Source organism: Trachymyrmex cornetzi, unplaced genomic scaffold (assembly GCF_001594075.2).
Source record: "Trachymyrmex cornetzi isolate Tcor2-1 unplaced genomic scaffold, Tcor1.1 scaffold245, whole genome shotgun sequence".
NCBI classification, from domain to species: domain Eukaryota; kingdom Metazoa; phylum Arthropoda; class Insecta; order Hymenoptera; family Formicidae; genus Trachymyrmex; species Trachymyrmex cornetzi.
This window is the reverse complement of record NW_017297113.1, coordinates 1069982-1092097: the sequence shown is the minus strand read 5'-3', so window position 1 is coordinate 1092097 and position 22116 is coordinate 1069982. Positions and strand designations below refer to the sequence as shown.

At 32.2% G+C, this 22116-nt stretch overlaps 1 protein-coding gene across 2 annotated transcripts in view; it reads right to left on the bottom strand.

Annotated features, from left to right (window-relative positions):
- LOC108761256 (RNA pseudouridylate synthase domain-containing protein 2) overlaps positions 1-22116 on the bottom strand; it is a 179800-nt gene that overhangs the window by 118669 nt on the left and 39015 nt on the right. Inside the window, exon 1 of one of the 2 annotated variants that reach the window (XM_018507682.1) lies at positions 2456-3144. The exons of the other annotated variant lie outside the window; for it this stretch is intronic. Within the exon in view, the coding sequence (XP_018363184.1) occupies positions 2456-2608 (153 nt within the window). The 5' untranslated portion in view covers positions 2609-3144. Of the gene's footprint in view, positions 1-2455; positions 3145-22116 lie in introns of those variants that run through there. 2 annotated transcript variants of the gene reach the window in all.

Genomic DNA, 22116 nt, shown 5'->3' with positions numbered 1-22116 from the left:
TTACAAAGTGCATATGTGTTAATATGAACGTTGTTTACTTTGAAACCAAACACGTAAATGTATTGATTTATATTTTGACGCACGTACAATTGAAATTAACAAATGTTATTCAACTGAAGGAATTGGTTACCATTGCTTTTTTGATATCCGATGTTAATAATGCCACCCACCATGCTTTTCTCTGAGAGTGCAATGTAATTATTTATCAAATAAGGTATTCGAAACCTTCAGATACAATTTCAGCAAAACACACATCGCAATTAAATCAAGATTATTTATCATCATTTTACACTGTTAAATTCATCATATTAAATTCTACCCAACTTGAGTCATTTTAATTATTTCTATCGGTCGCCACTGCTTCTATTAAATATGCCGTTAATTTAACTAAAACGATGGAGTTAAACAATTTAATTCAAGAAATACATTAAATTTGACTCAAATTTACTTTATTATTTACTAAATGCATACGTATTAATATGAACGTTGTATATATGAACTTTGACTAAACATATAAATGTATTGAATTACATTTTAATGCACATAGAAATTAAAATTAACGAAATGTTATTTGACTGAAGGAATTGGATTACTATTGCTTTTTTTATATCTGCACTGTTAAATCTATAGTGTCAAATTTAATATAATTTAAGTCCCCATTGCTCCTATATTCAATATATCATTATTTTATACTAAATAAACAATGGATAAATTTGACACTATATAGGGTGCTTTCCATCAATAACGTTCATATTGCTTGCATGTATTATCTCATCCTTGTTTAATATTTGATGACAAGAAGGATCAAATAATACTCGCGAGTGTTGTCAACGTTAAGTGGAACGCACCCATAGTGTCAAGTTGACACTGTAGTGTCAAATCCGTTGTTTTAGTATAAAATAATGATATATTGAATAGAAGCAGTGGCGGCTTCATAAATTAGATTAAATTTGATCCTATAGATTTAACAGCGCGACAGTATTTATAATGCCACCATATTTTTCTCTGAATGTAATGTAATTATTTATCAAGGTATTCAAATATAAAACCTTGAACTAAAATTTCAGCGAAACACACACTGCAACTAAATCAAAATTATTTATCATTTCACATAGTTAAATTTACAATGTCAAATTTATACTCCCAACTTGAGTTATTTTTAATTATTTCTATACATCTCACTAATATGTCATTAATTTAACTAAAATAGAGTTAAACAATCTAACTCAAGAAAATGTACATAATAAAGAATGGCTTAAATAATTCAAATAAAAGAAAAATAAACTAAGAAGAGCTACGAGCCAAAACAAACAAATTTTAACGTGCATGTAATACAGTTGACACTAAATAACATGAAAGTAAAAACAAGATAAAAATATGTCTACAAAAAACTAACGTTCAAGAAAATGTATCAAATTTCACTCAAAAATTTAATTTATTACTTATTAAATAAGTGCGTATGTTAATATAGACGTTACTCACTTTAAAAACTAATCACAGAAATTGATTAATATCAGTTTCAACACACAAGAAGTTAAATGTTATTTAGTTCAAGGAATTGAGTGAAATAACATTTCCATCGCTCCTTTGATATCTAGCAGTGTATGATTCTTACTTTGAATAAAAAGATCTAATGCTTCGATTGCAACACAGCGTGATTCACAGCATGATTTGAAGAAGTAAGAACGCGGCACATCATCTTGCTGCTCACGTCACCCATGCATAACACTCGATGCAATCGTCTACAACCCGTTCTCTATCAACTATCATAGCCCCTAAACTAAACGATCTATTCCAATCTATATCTCATTTGCGGCATCATCGGATATAAATAAATGCCCCAAATATTACCATTGACGAATGAGCAATCGCTCAAAGTATCGCTCGTAGATGATTTCCGCGAAAGAAGAGAATACGGTTCCAGTTCCGCGAAACAACGTTGCAACTTTTCAATCACGACCACTTCGTCGATTCATTCTCAATGAATGATGCTTTCGGCCGAGGTGCAAGCGTCGAACAACTCGTACGGCGAAAATGAAAAGAGGCGAAATACGCTTTCTTCGAAATAACGAACTTTAAATCTCGGTGATTCAAAGTAAACTTAAAACTTCGCAGGTTGAATGAGAAGCACGATATATACGTCGTTTTTGAGTCCCGGAGTCTCCGTCTTCGGGACACAAAATCAATTTCCAACTTTTTCTAGCCCCGCTTAATTCAATTTTTGGCGACGCATCGAGTTCTCTCTCTCTCTCTCTCTCTCTCTCTCTCTCTCTCTCTCTCTCTCTCTCTCTCTCCCTCGATCCGTCGTTGTATACTTTCAAAATGAGATTTTTCGTTCTATGGGAAAGAACGTATGGAACGTCCCGTGGGAGAAAGTCAACAACAAAGTTTCCGAATGACGAAGTCACGGAACACCGGGAATACGAGAGAGAGAGAGAGAAGGATCGTGGCGTACCTTACGCGGCTCCGGTGCGTAGATTCCGGGTAAAGGCGTCAGCAGGTGTAGACCAGCGGGATTCGGGATACCGGAGGCCGGATGTCCCGGCGGAATTGGCAGCGGCACCAGCTTCAGGCCCCAGGGCAGATACCACGGTGCCGTGTGATGCATTCTGACTGCGTTCTGGCTTTCCCAACCGACGGACGCGTTGGATCGGGCGAGGATCACGCTCCAGGGTGTGCGATACGACGATGGGGGGGTTGGGAGCGAGAGACGCCGAACCGACGAGATCCGGATCCAACGCGAGAAAAAGCACACGTTACACGCGTATATACGAGCGTTTTTTTTTCCTCGAGACGTCAGAGGATGAGAGACGCAAGGGGAGAGACGATCACCTTGACATTTTTCGAGATGGCTGTGGAGTGCTCCGGCACGAGTGTCCTTTTCCTCTCTCGATTAGCGCCCGCTCCTCTCCCTCGCGGGAGACGGCTTTCCACGCGAACGGAAAGGCGCGTCACACAAGGCTCGAAGGATGCGAGAGACGATTACGCCGTCATCGCGATTACCGTCTCGTCATCGCGTGCTCGGGAAAAGTGCATCGGGAACAGCGCTGCGCGCGGATCACGTGTCGCACACTCTGCGTGCGTGAGTTTGATATACGCACACGTATGGAGAACGAGAGAGGGAACGCTCGCGAGGAGGTATCCCCTCGGACAACAAGGATCCGTTCGGTGCGAGCGCGCGGCGTCGACTGATCGAGCGCTACGACGCGAGCGGCGAGCACATGGCGTCGACTCCCACCATTCCCTCCGCCCCTCACTCGCTGCGCTGCCGGCCACCACAGACTGCACTGCCGGCCGCAAACGAGTTTACTTCGAATTATGCACAATGTAATTATCGACAAATACCTACATTACATTCTGTCATCTCAAATTTGTTCTTATCGCAACGTTGAAGTGAAAAATGTCTTAAAGAATTTCGAGTTATCGAGTGAGATTTCCTGCAGGGTCTTATTTTTTGTCATTGTCTCCATTATTTTTACAACGATTAAGAGCAGTTCTCTGTAAATTTGTGAAGGTCGATATTTCATCCATTTATGTCCATTTCTATCGTAATTTCTAAATGTAAATTAATTTTAATCTCAGTTTTTTTTATTCTTGAACCTTATATAGATGAAAATAAAAAGTGAGTTAAACAGAGATTAAAAAATTAATATATATTGTTAAAAATGAATATTAGTTGTAACTTTTGTCGTGATACTTTGAAATTTTTTAAGTAAATCTCACTCTTTTTCGAGATTCGCTCGATTTTTACTTTTTAGAGTGATTTTCCACTTCAAAGAATTTAAATGTAATATTATCGGTAAATATTTAAATTATATTCTAATCTCAAACTCTTATAAAAACCGTTAAAGTAAAAATTATTTCTACCAATGCAATGTAAATTAACTTTAATCTCAGCTTAATTTAATTTTTTTTAATTCTTGGAATTAGAAAAAAATAAAAAGTGACTTAAACCGAGATTGAAGTTAAATCTACATTGATAAAAATAAACATTAGTTCTAACTTTTGTCATGATACTCTCTAAAACTTTTAAAGTGAATCTCACTCTGAAGAAATCTCACTCTTAAAGATTCAAGATTGAATCACTCTTTTTCAAGATTGGCTTAATTTTTACTCCTAAAAGTGAGATTCCAAAGAATTTAAAGAATTAGTATCAAAATTTTATTGTACTGCACTAAAATTAAAAACACATTTTTTTAAATGTTTATACAAATTTATGTTTTTAACATATTTCACATGTCCCAAATGGTCCACAAATTTTTGTATTAGTCAAGACAAGATGAATATATTAAGAAATAACACAATTATTATGTAACAAATTAACGTAAAAACGTGGCAATGATACAATTTGTAAGCAATCCTAAATATTTATTTATCAAAATTAACATTTATAATATTTACAATAATAATTTTAAATTAACATATTTCAATAAATTTAATATTTATAACATTAAATTAAACACATGTTATTCATTTATATTAGAATTGATGTTTTGAAAAACATAATTTTTTAAATTGTCAATTCAATAGTGGCTCATAAATTAAAGTTAATAAAAAGAGCATTCTTTCAACAAGATGAATTCCATGTATAAGAGTCATTATAACGAATAGAAGTAATGTTTGATTGACAGCATACATAAGCGCAAATCGCAATTCGAACAAAAATTATCGCTAATTTAATTGATTTGATGGTTTATTGTAATAATATGACGAAGAATTATGGATGATCAATTGGTTTGGGGAATTTTCAACTTTGTGAATCTAATTGTACAATTCTTTTAATAATTTGACAGATAATAATTGTTTTGTAATCATATGACTGCGAACTTTAATATTGTATACTGAAGATGGTCTGATATAGACCGAAATATCTATTATTCGTATTTTTTGTAATGTAAGATTTTGAAATATATAATATTCGCAAAAAACATCTTGCGCGTGGCTGAATGCTCTTTTTATCAACTTTAAAATTTACATAATTTTTATATTATTTATTCATTTACTCATAAATTATGTTATTTTTACACTAAAAAATGTTGAATATCAATTTAACACAAAATATTCAAATACTATAATCACGTTAAATTAACACTAGGATATATTAAAAATTCAACACAAAATTTTAACAAGGGCTTGAGTGAAGCGTCTCTAACACAAATAAAAAATAATTTTTATTGTACAAGTCTTACGTAGACTTGTGCATCATAAAACACATCATTCTTATGTAACATTTCATTTTTATTATCGATAAATTTACACTGATATTTTTAACTCACGATAACAATTTAAAAAAGAAATATAAAATTTTACAGAACTGTGAGCACAGAATTAGAAACGCAAAACTTTTGATAGACAGAGGAATCATGCAGCCAGAGGAATATTCGGGACTAAACTCGGTAACTTTGTTCCAAGGAAATCTCATTTCTACGCTCGGAACCGATGGTGCACGGACGTCGCAGAATCGAGCTTTGATGTCAGAAAGCACGTTGCGACGAGCGTTGACTCGCTCACGAGAATTAAGGGATATATCCACCGAGTAACTTATGCTGAATCCGAATCATTCAGTTCGCTGGCTCCCTGATTTCGGAGTAAACCCGGTTGGCCCACTGAACAGAAGCGCTTGATGCATGTCTACGTCAGAGATATAACGGAGATTCAATTCACCAGTAATCTAGACGTGAACCACGAGAGAGAACCGATGTCAATGCAAACCGAAGATATAATGGAGAACGTGTAAAACCTCTACGTAATGATGATAAAAAAAGTTCATAAGATAAAACAGCTAATTTTAGCTGAAATAATTGAAGGTGCAAATAAGAAGTGTAAAGGAGCTACATGCGCAAATAACGAATAATTAATCACTGTCGTGATAATTAACGATAAAAGTAGGAAAATAGCAACCGGCGTGACAAAGTAATCACTCAATATGAGCTTCCCGGAGCAGCCAATGGTCGCTCTATGGTGAAGAGATAAAAAGAAAGTTTTCTATATTTTATGATAGAGTAAGAAGAGATAAAATTTTCACTTTACGGTTCAATCGTAGTTCAGCATAGAGCACTTTAATTAGAAAGTAAATTTACGGCACGCGCCATACCAGAGCCGATACTCTTGTCTGGAATGCACGGTAATTCGGAGGAATTATAATAGAGTATAGTTTAATTAGACTGTCCTGAAGTTGGATGTACCACCCGAGAACTGACCCCATCTAACTTCAGTCTCGGAGACGGCTCGTGTCCGTCGTAATGCGACCCCCGTCGCCTCGATTATATCACTTATTTATCGATATTACTTTGCAAATTATGTAAACTCCGGACAAGTTCTTAGTCAATGGTGATGCAAACAGACGCGACGGTAAACATACAACTTGTATCAATATCAAGGAAGAAGACATAATGCCGAGAGAGTCGGTGTATTCGAAGTGGAACTGGAGCGACCGATGTTTCGCGGCGTGCGCTGAGGTAGAAAGACAAATATCTTGCGTGTAAACACGTGATGTGTTTCCCTCCATTCACTTTCAAGCCGCAGAGTGACGTCGGCCATTTCATTTCCATGGCATTGAAATGTATATAGGGTACGCTCGAAAAGACGGGGAATCAATAACAAGAACGGAGCTTTTCTATTTACACGACGTACATAACCGTGTAATTCGCAAAAATCTCTTGTGACTGTCGTTTGTAAAAGAAAGATGATCGATGCACGCCTATCGACATATCTGTCGCTTCTCCCTCGTTCAGCTTTCGGTATCCTACATTCAAGCGAAGGTCCAAGCACTGTATCATGAAAGACGGATATATCGACTCGTAAAACAACGTTTATGTGTATATGAGCGATCAATTTCTTCAATTGCCTTCCTCGATACTGCTGCCGGCGAATAACTGTGCGCGCGAGATGCACTAGATGTAATGTGTCAAAGTAAATATTGACAAACGATTTGATGCACACGAGAGACTGGCCGGCTATTAATATTAATACGCTGATGACATTTCTTGCTAATAATGGTTTTATCACTTTCGGAAAGTTTCCTGACTCGTTGATTAACGATTCTGTTAATTGGATGTATTACACATTAGGATGTATTTGATATATTTTCAAAATGATAAAAAAGTTATGAAAAAATTAGATTATTTTAAATCGCTTTTTTAAGTAATACAAAAGTTCAGTGACGGTTTACCATCTGGATCAAAAGTTATTTCAAAATACGTAAAATTATTTTAATATGATGCTTTAATAGAAATGTATGGAAATGTATTATAAAATAACAATAAAAATCTTAATTTTTTCATACAAGTACTTTAAGTATTCGAGATGATTTATGTAAAGTCACATTACGATGCAAAGGATTAGTTGTTTCGTAAATAAACAAAATATTTATTTCTTCTAAATCTTTGTATAAAGTCTAATCTCTGAATCGCAATGAAACTTTACATAAATCATTTTGAATATTTAAAGTACTTATGCAAAAAAATTGAAATTTTTATTATTACTTTAACAATTTTAATTTATAAAAACAATGACAAATAAAGTAAATAAACACTAAAAACGTGTTGTTCAAGAAAAATTAATTGTTCAAAACACAACTTTTTTTATGTAGTTTATTTCAAAATAATTTATTTCAAAATAATTTATACTTTAAATAAACTGTATACATAATATATGTACACAATTTATTTAAAGTACAAATTATTAATACAATTGTAAAAATATAATACATTCTTAATATATCCTTATGAACACTTATAAGAATTAGAAGCGAGTACAAAAGAAATTCTCTACTGAGAAAAACTTATTATTCTAGCAAAATTGAAACCCGTTTCAATTATGATCAAGTCTCAAAGGTGCTTCGTCTAGCGATTCTACGAGGAGTTCCGACATTGTTATTCAGTTTAACGGAGCAGCAAAAAGGACGAGAAAAGCAACTGAAAACTTGGTGAGAGGAAGAATCCACGAACTGCTCGTGACATCGTATTAATCCAATCGAAGTTTTGCCTAGGAATCGAAAGAACACCATCGACGACAAAATTTGCAAACGAAACTTTTCCTATTCGTATTGCAATAAAATTTACATTTCTGCGCGCATTTCCGAATTGGTAAAATGGATCTCGAGAATATTAGCTGAGGCGACCGCAAGCGAATATTTTAGTTATTCCCATAAAATTTGCGGGATATTGGTAAAATATAGGCAAGAAGAACTTCCACGTAAATTTTTGATATTTTCTACTGATCAAACGATTCAACTTTCGAAACTCTTTATACGTTTTTTATCGAGATCAAAGTTTCAGACACTACATAAAAGTAAGTTACAAACAAAAAGGATTAATCTGTTGGAAAAAAAATCGTCTGGCGATCGCGCAAAGGCTAGATCTTCGAGCTTGATTCGCGACCTGAAAACTTTAGAAGATCCTCACTCGTAGATAAAAGCCGAGAAGCTTGGCGTGCATTATCGTAAAGTGTATTCGTCGCGAACACATTTCGCGGTTGATGCGGCAAACCGCATATTCTTTTGTTCGTCGTCATACATATATATACGCGTGTGTGCAAGATGCAGCCAAACAAAAGGAGAAGAGTTGTTCCGTCGTATATCGAGCTTTCCGTTCGAGTCGCTTTCCCTTTAGTCTAGAGATTTTCAAATAAAAATAACCCTACACGATCAATAATACTGTCAGTAACAGTATTAACAAATACTGACAATATTACTGAACGTGTGTGGATAATATTAATGGATTGACGTAGAATACTGACGATAATTTAGATTTTGATTATCGAGCATCAGCATCGCTTTATTAGGATCCATATTATATCACAGTGCAATGTACATGAAACTGAAGTAAAATATATTGTCAATAATATTGATCGTGTAAATTTGTTTAAAGTACTAAAAATATTGATGCATACTGTTGATATTACTGATTCAATATTACTGATCAGTATTATTGATCGTATAGGTCATTTTAAGAGATTGAACACCATATATTTGGTTCGCCATATTTTTCAGGACCTGTAAATAGAATAAAATAAATTATGCATAAGATAGAATGACATGTTCACGCATTTTATTGTACCTTATGTATCTTTTTCTATCTTTAGCAGGCCCTGAAAAATATGGGAGTCCAATCAGAAATTGTCTGTCACGGAAAAAAATAGATTGAGTGATTCAGCAAAACTAGGGTAAACTCGGGTATGATGGCCATTTTTTAAAATGCAAAAAACATACACTGAAGCTTAAAGTAACAAATACTATCGAAATTAAAGAGAAAATATTTAACAGAACTGTAATTTTATCAAAATATTACAAAGTATGCATTGGCCTTATCTGATTTTTAGGGAAAAGATGGCCATGATATTAAGAAAGATAGAGCTATAATATTTATAAATAAATAGTGAAAATAAAAGTATTAATTATAGGTCACATTGCAATTTACGTACCTTTATTGTGTATGTAATGTTGATTATGGCAGCTTAACTGCTATAATCAACTGTAATTTATTAGACATTATAACAGTTTTTAGCAGACACGTGCAAAACTTTGCAGATAGTCGAAAGAAAAAATATTAGATAGTATTTATAATATTGTTATTTTGAACAGTGTACTCATATGAACTACTGTAAATATTGATTATCTTTAAGAATGACTATAAAAATGCACTATTTATCAATTGTTGGAGAAATTATGGCCTATGGCTATCTTTTCCGTATGGCCATAATATCCTAATTTACCCTATAACTTGCTGCGCAATTTATTTAATAATTAATTTGTAACTAATTGTAAGATTTGATGATTCAACAAAGAAATCATGTCTGTAAGCAATCATCACATCATCAGTATGCTAATTCAGCTAATTCTTTCACGAAGAAAAGTGTATGGCTGAATTAATTAGAATTCTAGTTAAAAATGGATGAATCAGAATTTTCTGATTAAAGAATCAGAATTTTCTACTAGAATTCTAGTAATGATAATATTGATATAATCAGAATTTTTTTATTCATTTACTTTCAACCAGATATTTTTTCTCAGTGTTGTTACAATAGAAATTGCTAATTTATATATATATATATATTGAATTTATTTTCATATAAAGTTATCTTTGCCGTATAAATTTGCTGTGCTTTACAATAAATATGATTACCTAATAATTACTAATTTTATTCAGCTGTACAACTTTGCTACTTTAATATACAAAACTAGCTGTTCATATGCGGTTCATATTGCGGTTGTAGATTTGTTGAATCAGTAAAGTTTTTAATTGTTTTAACAAATAATTTTTTCCGCCTTCTAAACGGTGTCTAATCTCTTACATGAGGATCTATACCGTAGTCCTTTTTTTACTCAGTATAAACTTACTTTTATATGCGACACGCGATGGATCGTTGACACGCGGGCCATCGGGGGAACTTTTGCGTAACATATAGTAATGTAACATAGCCGTATCACTCGATACGGGTGAATACACGCACGAACCACACGCAGGATCGCGTGTCTGATTAAAAATTTTCCCTGACACGCGCCCTACTTTTACAGGTATTTAGCACTCATAAAAATCGATACGCTCGACAAACATATATTTCAGATACATCTACAAAATAATAAAAATAAGATCTAAATCTGTGACCTAACGCGAAAGAGTTATAGCATGAAATAAATAATTTTTAGATTATCAATGCTAATAGGACAAATTGATTCGTTTTTTATTAATTTATGTCGATTGCTGCGAGTCACGTTTATTTTCACCAAACGTATATATTTTAGATATACAGCTACAAAATAATAAAAACGAGATATAAATCTGCAACCTGACGCGAAAGAGTTATAGCTTGAAATAAATAATTTTAGACTATCAACGCTAATAGAACGAATTAACATTAAATTCGTTTTTTTATTAATTTATAACGATAATTGCTGCAGTGATGTTTATTTTATTTTTCGCCAAAAACATATATTTCAGTAGATATAGCTACAAAATAATAACAAAAATCTGAGATATAAATCTGCAATCTGACGCGAAAGAGTTATAGCTTGAAATAAATAATTTTTAAACTATCAACGCTAATAGAACGAATTAACATTAAATACGTTTTTTTAATAATTTATAACGATAATTGCTGCAGTGACGTTTATTTTTTTTTTCGCCAAACATATATTTTAGTAGATACAGCTACAAAATAATAACAAAAACGAGATATAAATCTGTGACCTAACGCGAAAGAATTATAGCTTTAAATAAACAATATTTGGGCTTTTTTAGACTATCAACGCTAATAAGATAAATTAACATTAGATTTGTTTTTTCTTAATTTTTAACGATTGCTGCGAGTCACATTTATTTTTCCTTTCTTCGCTTTTTTTCTTTTCTTTTTATATCATGACACATCAACCCGGTCGCCTTACTAATACTTCACAGCTTCTTCGATCGACGTAACGTGAATATGCAAATTGTAATCCATTTACACGAGAAACAAATGTTAACTGTCGAATTACTGTCACCTGATAATCTCCCAGTGATCCTCCATTATCCTCTCTCACGTTGACTAGTACAAAAATGTAAAAAGAATCTCCAGGTTAACCTAATCAGACGTATGCAAATAAACCGGATACTGCATTTTATAATTCTTCGATAATAATTAACCTAATAAATTTTTTATGAAGAAAAAGAAAGAGAGGAGAAAGAAAGAGCTCTCTTAAAAGAATCATGTCATGTGACGTTAAAAATTACGATGGACAAAAAGTCGCTAGCCGACGAAGAAAAACGCAAGTTTATAAATTGATTAAAAGTAACGATCGCCGGATATATAAGTTTCACGAAGTGCAAGTGCGCATGCAGAACGTATTTACCGAAGGTATGCCTGCCCGGCCCCGTCGCGTCGCCCCGTTGCAGACTTTTCTTCCTAAACCGAAATAGACGACTGCGGGTGGTTCTCCAGCCGGCAATCTCGTCTCTCAGAGGCTCAAGGTGAATTACAGTCGCATGTATCTTCTCCACTTGGTGCTATAACTCGCGTAGGTGGACAAAGAGAGACGCGCCCCGGGCTATTTACTCTCGTGATATTTGTACGCCATTGGATAAAAGAGGCCTTGCGGCGCCTCGATCTCATTGCAGTTTTCGACAGAAAAACGGTACAAGTTCCTGTCATCGCGTTAGACATTTCTGTCGACTTGCCAGTAGCGATATGGGCAACTCACTCGGGCGACAGTAACAAAGACGATAAAAATCCGTAGTACAAATACCACATTGCCTTACGACATCTTGAAAAATAATACAGTCGTGAGAGAGTCTCGGAAAGCTGAAGCAGAAATTTGGCCATTTATAAAAGGGACTAGAGCCGCAAGAAACGGCAAGAGTTTCTGGCTGGCATCGAATGAGAGAATAAGTTTTCGCATAAGACAGGTCGGTTGTTTAAAAGCACCTGTCGTCAGTTTGTCATTCGCCGTGCGAGACTCGGCCGACTGCGAATAATTTACAGCGGGGAAAGAAAAAGAAAAAGAGAGAGAAAGTGAGAGAGGATCAAATATAATGACTACTGCGATTCGTGCAGCTCGTGGTACTATCGCAATTGTTCGATCAGGAATGCGCTCGCGCTTCCGGCATTCACCTTCTTATATAAAGCAGAGAGACGCGCTTAGTTGAACCGAGCTTCAAATGAACTTTTTGGAATTTCGTCGCGACATGCCGCGACTTACCGGAAATGATGTCATTACAGAGTTCAATAAATTCAATTTTAAACAAGTGTAAATGCTAAGGCTCAGTTCCACAACTCACGGTTAACTCTTAACTGAGGTTAAACTTATTTATTGTCTCTTTCTAATTCTAGAATTGAGATGAGAAACAAGTTGAACCTCGGTTAAGAGTTAACCGTGAGTTGTGGAACTGGGCCTAAGTCTTCGATCACGCGATTCTTTGAAGTGACGCAAATATGTCGCAAACAAGTACATCGAAGTACGTCGAGAGTAATCACGTCGGTAGTGTTGCAAGATAATGATGGAAATTATGCGAATTGAGAGAAACAGTTGCAAGATCAATCTACGATAAATCGCGGATGCTTATTAATTACATCTAAGAATATAAATAATTATATCTAAAGAGGATGCTTAATTATATTCTTAGACATAATTAAGTATCCTTTCTTTCCTATTAAAAATAACATTTTTCAAAAAAAACATCATTTTGCAACACGAATGTGAATAGTCATTTCTGGTGTATTTTTGTCTGCACGAATTCGTTGTACAAATTTATCTCACAATTTTGAGAAAAATTATGTCAAAGAGACCAAAAATAGTTTTGAGAGTTTTTATAACGTTGTAACACTGATAGCAAATTTTTTTTAAATTTTATTAATGCCACTCAAAAGTATCAACTTTTAGTTTTAAAGTGCATTTTATTTCGGTATGATTTTTCGTTTTCGAGATGTAGCAATTTGAAGATAACTTTTTTCTATTTAATACATGAAAAAAGCTTTTTATTTTATTGAATGGAAAGTAAGTGTTTGTATTATGTATAAATGTTATTTGTATAATATAATCAAATTATACTAAATAAAAAACAATATGAAATTAACAAAATGAAATATGACAAATAGATAATAATATCTTCAATGTGATTCAAGATTATAAATTTGCTGTCATTATATTTTATTAATTTCATATTGCTTTTTTATTTATGTATGCTCGATTATAAGTATTATTAAGTACAAAAATACTAACTTTACACGTAATGCATTATTAACATGAAATAAAACGTCTTTTTCAGTTATTATAAATGGAAAAAAATTATTTTTAAATATATTGTGCTCTATATCTTAAAAACAAAAAATTATATCGAAACGAAACAAAACAAAATACATTTTAAAACTAAAAGTGGTACTTTTGCGTCATTGAAATTTAGAAAAATATACTGTCAATATTACAACGTCAATATCCTCAAAATCATCGTTTTTGACAATTTCTTTCAAAACTGTTAATAATAGCCAAATTTGAACGGCAGATTCACGTTCAATAGTAAAAGTACATAAAAAATAATTATTTAAAGCCGTAATAAAAAAATATTAAATTTTGTCGGACATTGTAATTGACTAATCTCAAAACTTTCGTAGGAAATAATCACAAGAATCCTTTCATCATCTATTGTGATATAACCGATATTTCGTGTAATCATTGATAGGGAGAAAAAATCTATGTCCCATTTTGTCAGTCATTATTAACGAAATTTCATTTCGTTACGACAGGGCCTCGAAATTGTTTGATGTTCTAACTGAAATTTTTCAGTTGAGTAACATGATTACAGTAATATTAGGTGTTAAACTTAATTCCTGCCGTTTTTCGTCTCTAAAATTGATTTGTTTCGAAGGGAAGATGAATGAATACCTTAATCAAAGTAATTTCCTCCTACCTAATATCATACGCAAAATTCCTAGTTTAAATTACGAAATTACTTATAGCAATAAAGATGGTGCATCGATTTTCGTTACGAAAATTAGATTCCATAACGAAATTACGATGAAAAGGACAAATTTCTACATCATGATCTAGCTTCAAGCATTCCGCCGAAAATGAGGACATATGATAATTAGTTGACGACTCTAGAGGAGATTGGCAATAGTAAATTAGAATTATAATTCACGTTTCGAAGTATCTATTAGAGACGATGGTATGTATATATTCAGAGCGCAATGTTATGTAACGATGTTAGCGCGCATTTAGCATATACTTTACATATTACAGTAATTATAGAATTTCAGAAATAAGAATGCGCATTTATCGATAATAGCGCGTTCTAAATACAGACCTATTTGAGAGGCTAATAAGAGCTGCTTTTTTAAAGGGTTAACAAGAATATTTAAATTATATTTTCGTAAGATTAATTATACAAAGTATCTCATAACATCGTGCTGAATTCTGTATTTTAATTGAATTCTGTATTTCAGCTAAATTTTATATTTTCATTTTGTATTACTAACAGTAATAACCACTAAAGCATTTTAAATATTATACGCTAATTACTTAATTTAATTAATCTTTGAATAAATTCTACGATATATTTAACAGATCTCATCTTATTTTATGTCAAGTAAAATCAATTCATCAATAAGTATTGGCTATATGAAAGACTAAGATAAAATAGAAATGTCATAGATAAAGAAATTAATATTTATTAGCACTTCTTACTAAATAAATCAGCAATGTAACCATAACATTTTTAGTAACTGTAATTTTTAGTCTTAGTTTATTTAATTTTATGACATATTTACATAAACATATAGGTATTAAGAAAATCTTGGAATATGTTGATATTATTAAATGATATCATATTGAATTCTGAGGAAAAAACAGAAAAACCAGACGAAATTCCAAATTCTATTAAGAAAATGTTTGAGAAAAGAAAAGAAAGAATAAATAAAATCACACATATAAATAGCAACAAATTTTCCCTTTTATCTTATTTCTAATTTTTCTTTTGTATTATTAATTTTATTTATTTAAAAAATACATACAATATGTAAATATCTTCTGATTTTTAACATTAATAAGATACAAACTATGAAAAAATTCAAACAAAATCTTTATATTAAAAAAATGATTGTTATGATCTTATTATAATGTTTTCTCTTTACCTTTATTTTTTCCTATTATTTATTTAAATAAACTAAAAAATGTAAATATCAATTATATTCAGATTAAATTATATACATACACACATTCATTGTAATATTATTAAATAATATCCTCATAATGTTCTCAAAAATGCTGCAATTTTTTCAAACATTTGTCTGTGCTAGATTTTAGCGTTTCACAAGAACGTACGAAAAATAAAAATATACCTCAAGATTAAATATCGCAGTATAACTAATTCGTTCTAAACTATTTCTAAAGTAATGAATCTATGAAATTTTAAGTTTTTCTCTGCTATTCTTACTCTCTAAATCTAAATCAGTGGATAATCAGTACCAAGTATGTCACTGGTAATTAGTAAATTCACAATGAAATTCAACTAAAAAATCAATGAAACGTGGAATCTTCCTGGCCTAGCTAACTTCGTTTTAGTATATAAATTCAACATATGATATTAAAATTGACGTCCAAATATCGATATTTTAATTACATACTGCTCAAACTTTCTTTCTTTTTTTTCACTGTCGGTGTAAAAAATGCCACTAGATAATCAATGATTATTTACTGATTCAAATATACACAGTATACTTTTAATTTTAAATATTTATTTATACGTTACGCAATTATACATTACCTATGCAATTTTTTTTTCAAGGCTCCATCACTTTAAATCGAGAGGTAAAAGATAATTTTACACTCGCCAATACGACGCGGAACAGCAGAATTGTAATGTAACTACGTTGATCTGTAAAATACAGGTATACAGATATCAGAAATATTTTATTTTATTTTACATGCAAAACGCGCTTAAAACACGTCGCACGATAACTAAATTTTCATTTTACGAGTAATATAGATAATAGATAAATAATAAATTATTCACCTCAAGAGATTACTTCGCTTTTCGTTGTCCTATGCCTCCCAGGCCGCCTCCTCCTCTCAGATTCCTTCATTGCATACAACACAATGTTCACTTGCGAAAACACAACTAATTATGTAACGTGCACTTTGTTACAACGGAATGACACAAAAAATCTCTTCAGTCCAAGATGTGTCGTAAATTACAAACTTCGAAAGACGAAGATTCGAATCTCAAAAAACAAAACGATTGCATTTACAAGCTAAATACATTGTGAAGAAATACCGTATTAAAGACTCACAAATTTAGAAATAGCAACGATCTTTTATTCTGATATTGCATGATTAAATAAAGAACCAATGGCGCGACAAGCATTCGAGAATATGCAACCGAAATTCATATTTGATGCAAATATTGTATAGGATATTCTACAGAACGTACGTATTAAAAGAAAGTAATAAATCATATTTATCTTGAATGTATCAATATTTTATTTAACATTCTCGATTTAAAAATAAAATTTGATCAAATTGAACAGGCGAAATTAAACCGATGTGATACGTACATTCGAATCTATATGATCTCGTTAAAGAATAAGGATGAAACCGGTATTATTACTTAGCGTATCGACGTTTTAACGCGCGAAATATCTTTGCGTTGATAGAAAAATAATATAACTTAAAATTAGCAATTGTTCAGTAGAGTGCATTTTTTAAATTCTTTCTGAATCGAAACAGCATTTTAATTAAGATAGTGAATATGTATAACTTTACTTTTTCTCCACACATATATTATACTTTCAATTGTAATAAATTCTTTAAAACTATATCATAAATTTTCAAAATTCGAATACTGCGACTCTAATACAGATTTCATCTTTTATCAGAATTATGACACTTTTCCATGTAAATAAACAATAGTTTACAAATACATCGTTTTTCCATGAACATTAGGGATTTCCTTTCGTTAGTTAAAAAATTCTTATTTTTTACTTGTGTCACGTTTTTATCAACCGTTTACCTCGATAAGCAGCCACAAATCGCTACTTATATCATTATCTGATTGGCCGTGCTAATAATCGTTAACTGTTCGTGAGTGATCGCGTTTTCTCACAACACCTGTCCCGATCACGTCTCGATAGAAAATAACGGAGAGCGGTACATGCCGCTGCTTACCTACTCCAGTCTCGCCACGCGAATGATAACGTGACGGAGCACAGTGACCTTGTTTTCGCAACAGTAAGCAGCACGACGTTGCGACGCTCAGTGTTTGTTATTGTAACACGGCACACATACCGTTACGAAAATAAGGCTGCTACTGATATGAATACATTATCTAATAAAGGAAACTCCGTTTTACGTTAATTTCAACGAACAAGCTATTACCGTACATTACTTCATTTGACAGACTTCTTCTGATAGACTCGTCGAGCCTACTCTATAATTACGTGAGCAATTACGTAGTTGTAAGTGGCTGTAATTGTAAGAATTGACCAATCACAAGAACATATTCGACTGTGATTCGTCAATTCTTACAATCTCACTTACAACTACTACGTTTACGTAATTGTAGAATGAGTTTTAACGTCGCGTAAGATAACGAATAATTCTTTTTATATGTATAGTTAAAGCGCCTGGCAAATTCGAGCAGTATAAGTACAGATATCGTATACAATTATTGCAGGGACTTGATTATATCAGATCTTGGTTTATTCACGAGTCGATTAATGTCCATTTCTACCAATGTAGATAAAGTTTAATCTTTAATTTACTCTTTATCCTTTTCTAATTTTTAGAACTAAAAAAAAATAAAAAGTAAGTTAAACCAAGATTAAAGTTAATCCCTATTGGTAGAACGGGCATTGATTAATGCCGTTCTACCAATGTGGATCAACTTTAATCTTGATTTAACTAATTCTTCATCTTTTTTTGTAATTCTAAGAATCTAAGAATTAAAAAAAGATGATGGGTAAATTGAACAGAGATTAAAGTTAATCTCATTGGTAGAAATGGGCATAAATAAAATGTTAAAAATAAAATGTAAATTTTAACTTAAATACGTATAGTGAATCTTCTGAGACATGCAAAAATTAACATTTTGCATATCTCAGAAAACCCACACTCAGAAAGTGTGGTCTTTAATAAATTAACATGTTATTTTTAACAGTGTGCAGTTTTAATTTACACATGAATTAAATAAGGTATAGAGAGTCTGCGACGTGGAAAGTATAAAAACGCTTGTAGGTGAAGAGTGAAACGTCAGTAACACCAAAGCGAATATGCATCCGTAGTGCAACAATGGCTACTAGAACGCTCGATTTTTGTCGATAAATCGATGACCAAGTGATGCATTTTAACAGCCGCGGCCGTTTACGCGTGTTGCCAACGTAGTGTAAATTTGTCGACCCGTACAGAGTACAGGGAACTTCACTTTACGAACACGTTAGCGCAAAAAAAAAGTAATTAAATGGGACGCGTTCGTAAACATGCTGGCATAAACAACTCTAGCCTCGAATACGTTGCATATAGAAAAATTGTAAATTATTATAATTGTAAGTTCATAACATTATAAAATATATAAACATTCCATTTAGTCATTTAATATTGTAAATAGCAGGACAAACACACAGATACGATCTAAATTAAATTTTGACAAACATATCATTTTAGTTCTGATTTTTTTTTTTTTTTTTTGATAAAATCGATTTTGCGAAGAGAGTAATGCACTTAATAAATGAATTTAATTCTGAACTAATAATATGATATCGAGCATATTTGTAAACATCACTGAAAACATCTTGGTATTCATATTTCTGCAAAACCTCTCATTCGTACACAACATACATAGAATTGGCAAGTGTAGCAGAAATTCCACATGGTAGCAAACGATGCCATCCTATTTGGTGCACGCCGAAAATTCCACACATGGTAGCAACCGATAGTCGCTATACTTTACATCGAGCGGAATGTTTTATTCACAACCAAAAAATTTTTCAAAAAATTCCGTTTACAGAAATTATACATCAAAATGATACTATCTAATATTATAATTAAAAATAAAAGCAACATTCTCGTTTTCTCATTAACATCTCATTATCAAATATAATAATTAATACAATGCTTTTCCCAAAAGAATTCCTGATACATTTCGAAATAAGTTCTATTTCAATAAAAATAAAAGATAAAAATTCGAAGCTGTGGAATATAAATTTCATTTTTGTTTAATTCCATTTTCATTATTCAAAATTGTAACAATTTTTTTATTTTAATCGAGATTATATTCCTCGATCTTAAAGCATTATCCAGTATTTTTGAGACAATGCTAGATTTAAAAAAAGATTTAAAGCCACGAAAAAATTAGAATTAAAATTTTTTGACGACTAAAAAATCATCAGAACTCTTGTTAGAATGTTATTAAGGATTATACAACTTTTTAGAGAAAAACATATCCTATTGATTTTATCAAAATTAAAAAATGAAATTAAATAGTACTAATTTAGATGTCAACTTCACATAAAAAATGAACTAGTTGTGCTTAATTCAAATATAATTTTAAAAATGTCCTACAACAAGAAGTACAAATAAAATTTGATATCAATCAGAATTCTGGTTATCGTAATTAAATTTCTGTTTAACCCAATTACGTGGAATGTTTGATAGATTTATAACTATAGTATCTGATTTGTATCTTTCTGGTTGAATCTATTAGAATTTTAATTAATTGTGTGTGCGATAGGATTTTCCCATGTATTATAATGCATACATTGTAAATGCAAAATATTGTAAATGAAAATCATATGAATTGTTTATGTTAAGAAAATTAATTCTGAAGCGTTTCAAGGTATGAATGAAACTGTGTCATTACCACAATATATTTTATTGCTTTATTTTCTCAACGAGATGAAAGAATCAAAATTTCATATCGCAAAATTTTATCAATATTATGAAAGAATGCTTTGTCGCTGAATAACTTTCTCTCATCTGACACCAAAGTATCATGATTATAATGGAAAGACGATCGTTAACTGATAGTTCTGTTCGTGAGCTCGTTTTAGTAACACAAATAAAGAAAGCCAATAAAAAACGTCTATTTCTCGTCCACTTAATCATGCAACACGTTTTTACTAGGCGGCCTCCTTTACTACCAACAAAACCGTTAATAGTACATCAAAGTAACCGAGTCTCGTGGTCGAAATCCCGGCGAATAAGTGTGTGTTTAGTGTTTCGACGTTTCATTATCGACAAACTTTACGACAGCCTTTAGGAGACTCGTTGCCGACACGTGTTTCCTTTGAAATGAACTAGTCCGTTTCGCGTCGTCGTTCCGCCGTTCGCACTACGCGTTCTCATTTGAAGGAGATCAAGGGAGAACAAAGTTTTCACATAAAAATAACGACGACTCTACTGCTACCAGATGTTACTGCGATTGCTATGACCTACCGCATCGGAAATTCAGCATCTGATCACCGAAAGAGATCAGAAGAGAGGAGAGGGGAGGTGGAGGACATACTAACATGAGAGCAGCGCTGGAAGGTAATTACACTTTAATTAATTCATTTCTTTTTCGAGAATTTAATATCATTCATATATCTTATCGGAAGAGTCGCCGGTTAAATCATTAAATGAAGAAAATCCAATAATTTTTCGATTACCAACGTTTCTAAGATTCTGAATATATGATACTTTTACGAGACGCTGATTTAACAATTCGACCGAGAGAAAAGGAGGTGAGTTTGATAAATCTGAATTTGACCCAATTATTTGCCGGATGGATAAAGGCAATCCAACATCTCGATTATGCAAGGAATATTGGTTACTTCATCTACTCGGTTATAACTCGGTTATCGTGGCTAAACAAATCTTTGTTAATGAAAACGCGCAGTATTTATCCGACCGACCTCAATGAATAAATCGCGCAAAATTGAGCGCGAATGTCGATAAAAAAACAATCATTCAACAAACTGGCACACCAAGACGTACAACATAATTGCAGTCCAAAAATAGTAAATTGATCGAGATATCGTAGCTAATGTATACAGGATGTGCGTCATCATGAAGCACCCCACAAAGTCTTCGATACATTTGAAATCGTCTCCTACGCACAGACTTCTATACTGTATACTAGATCGTTTTTTTGTTTTCAAATACATTGCTCTTAAAAGCATGTACTGAATTCATACACGGAGAAAATTTCATATTTAAAATTACTATAATGTAGTAGTAGCTACGGTCTTCATGTAAATTATAAGTTTAAATGCTATAGTTATTTTTTTATAAACAATAATATAACGTAATTTTTACACTTTTTTATAGTAAAAATTTTTTATTACAAAATCAAATATACCTAGCAAATTTTGTTTGCGTACCATAGTAAAAATTAACTATTTTCATGTTAGAATATGGCTTAACAAAATAATTATTTTATTTATGTGATAAAAATTAGTATTACCATAGTAAAGGTTAAGTCGGAATCATGTTGTGAGAGTCCATCGAAAATACAAGACATAGTAAAGTGTAATATAATTTAAAATTATATTAAAACTTAATATAAAATTTTCTCCGTGTACGCATGCATGGTATTAAGAGGATTTTGGAGGATAATACTAAATATGTATAAGTTACATATTTAGTGTACATATACTAGGTTACATACATACTTC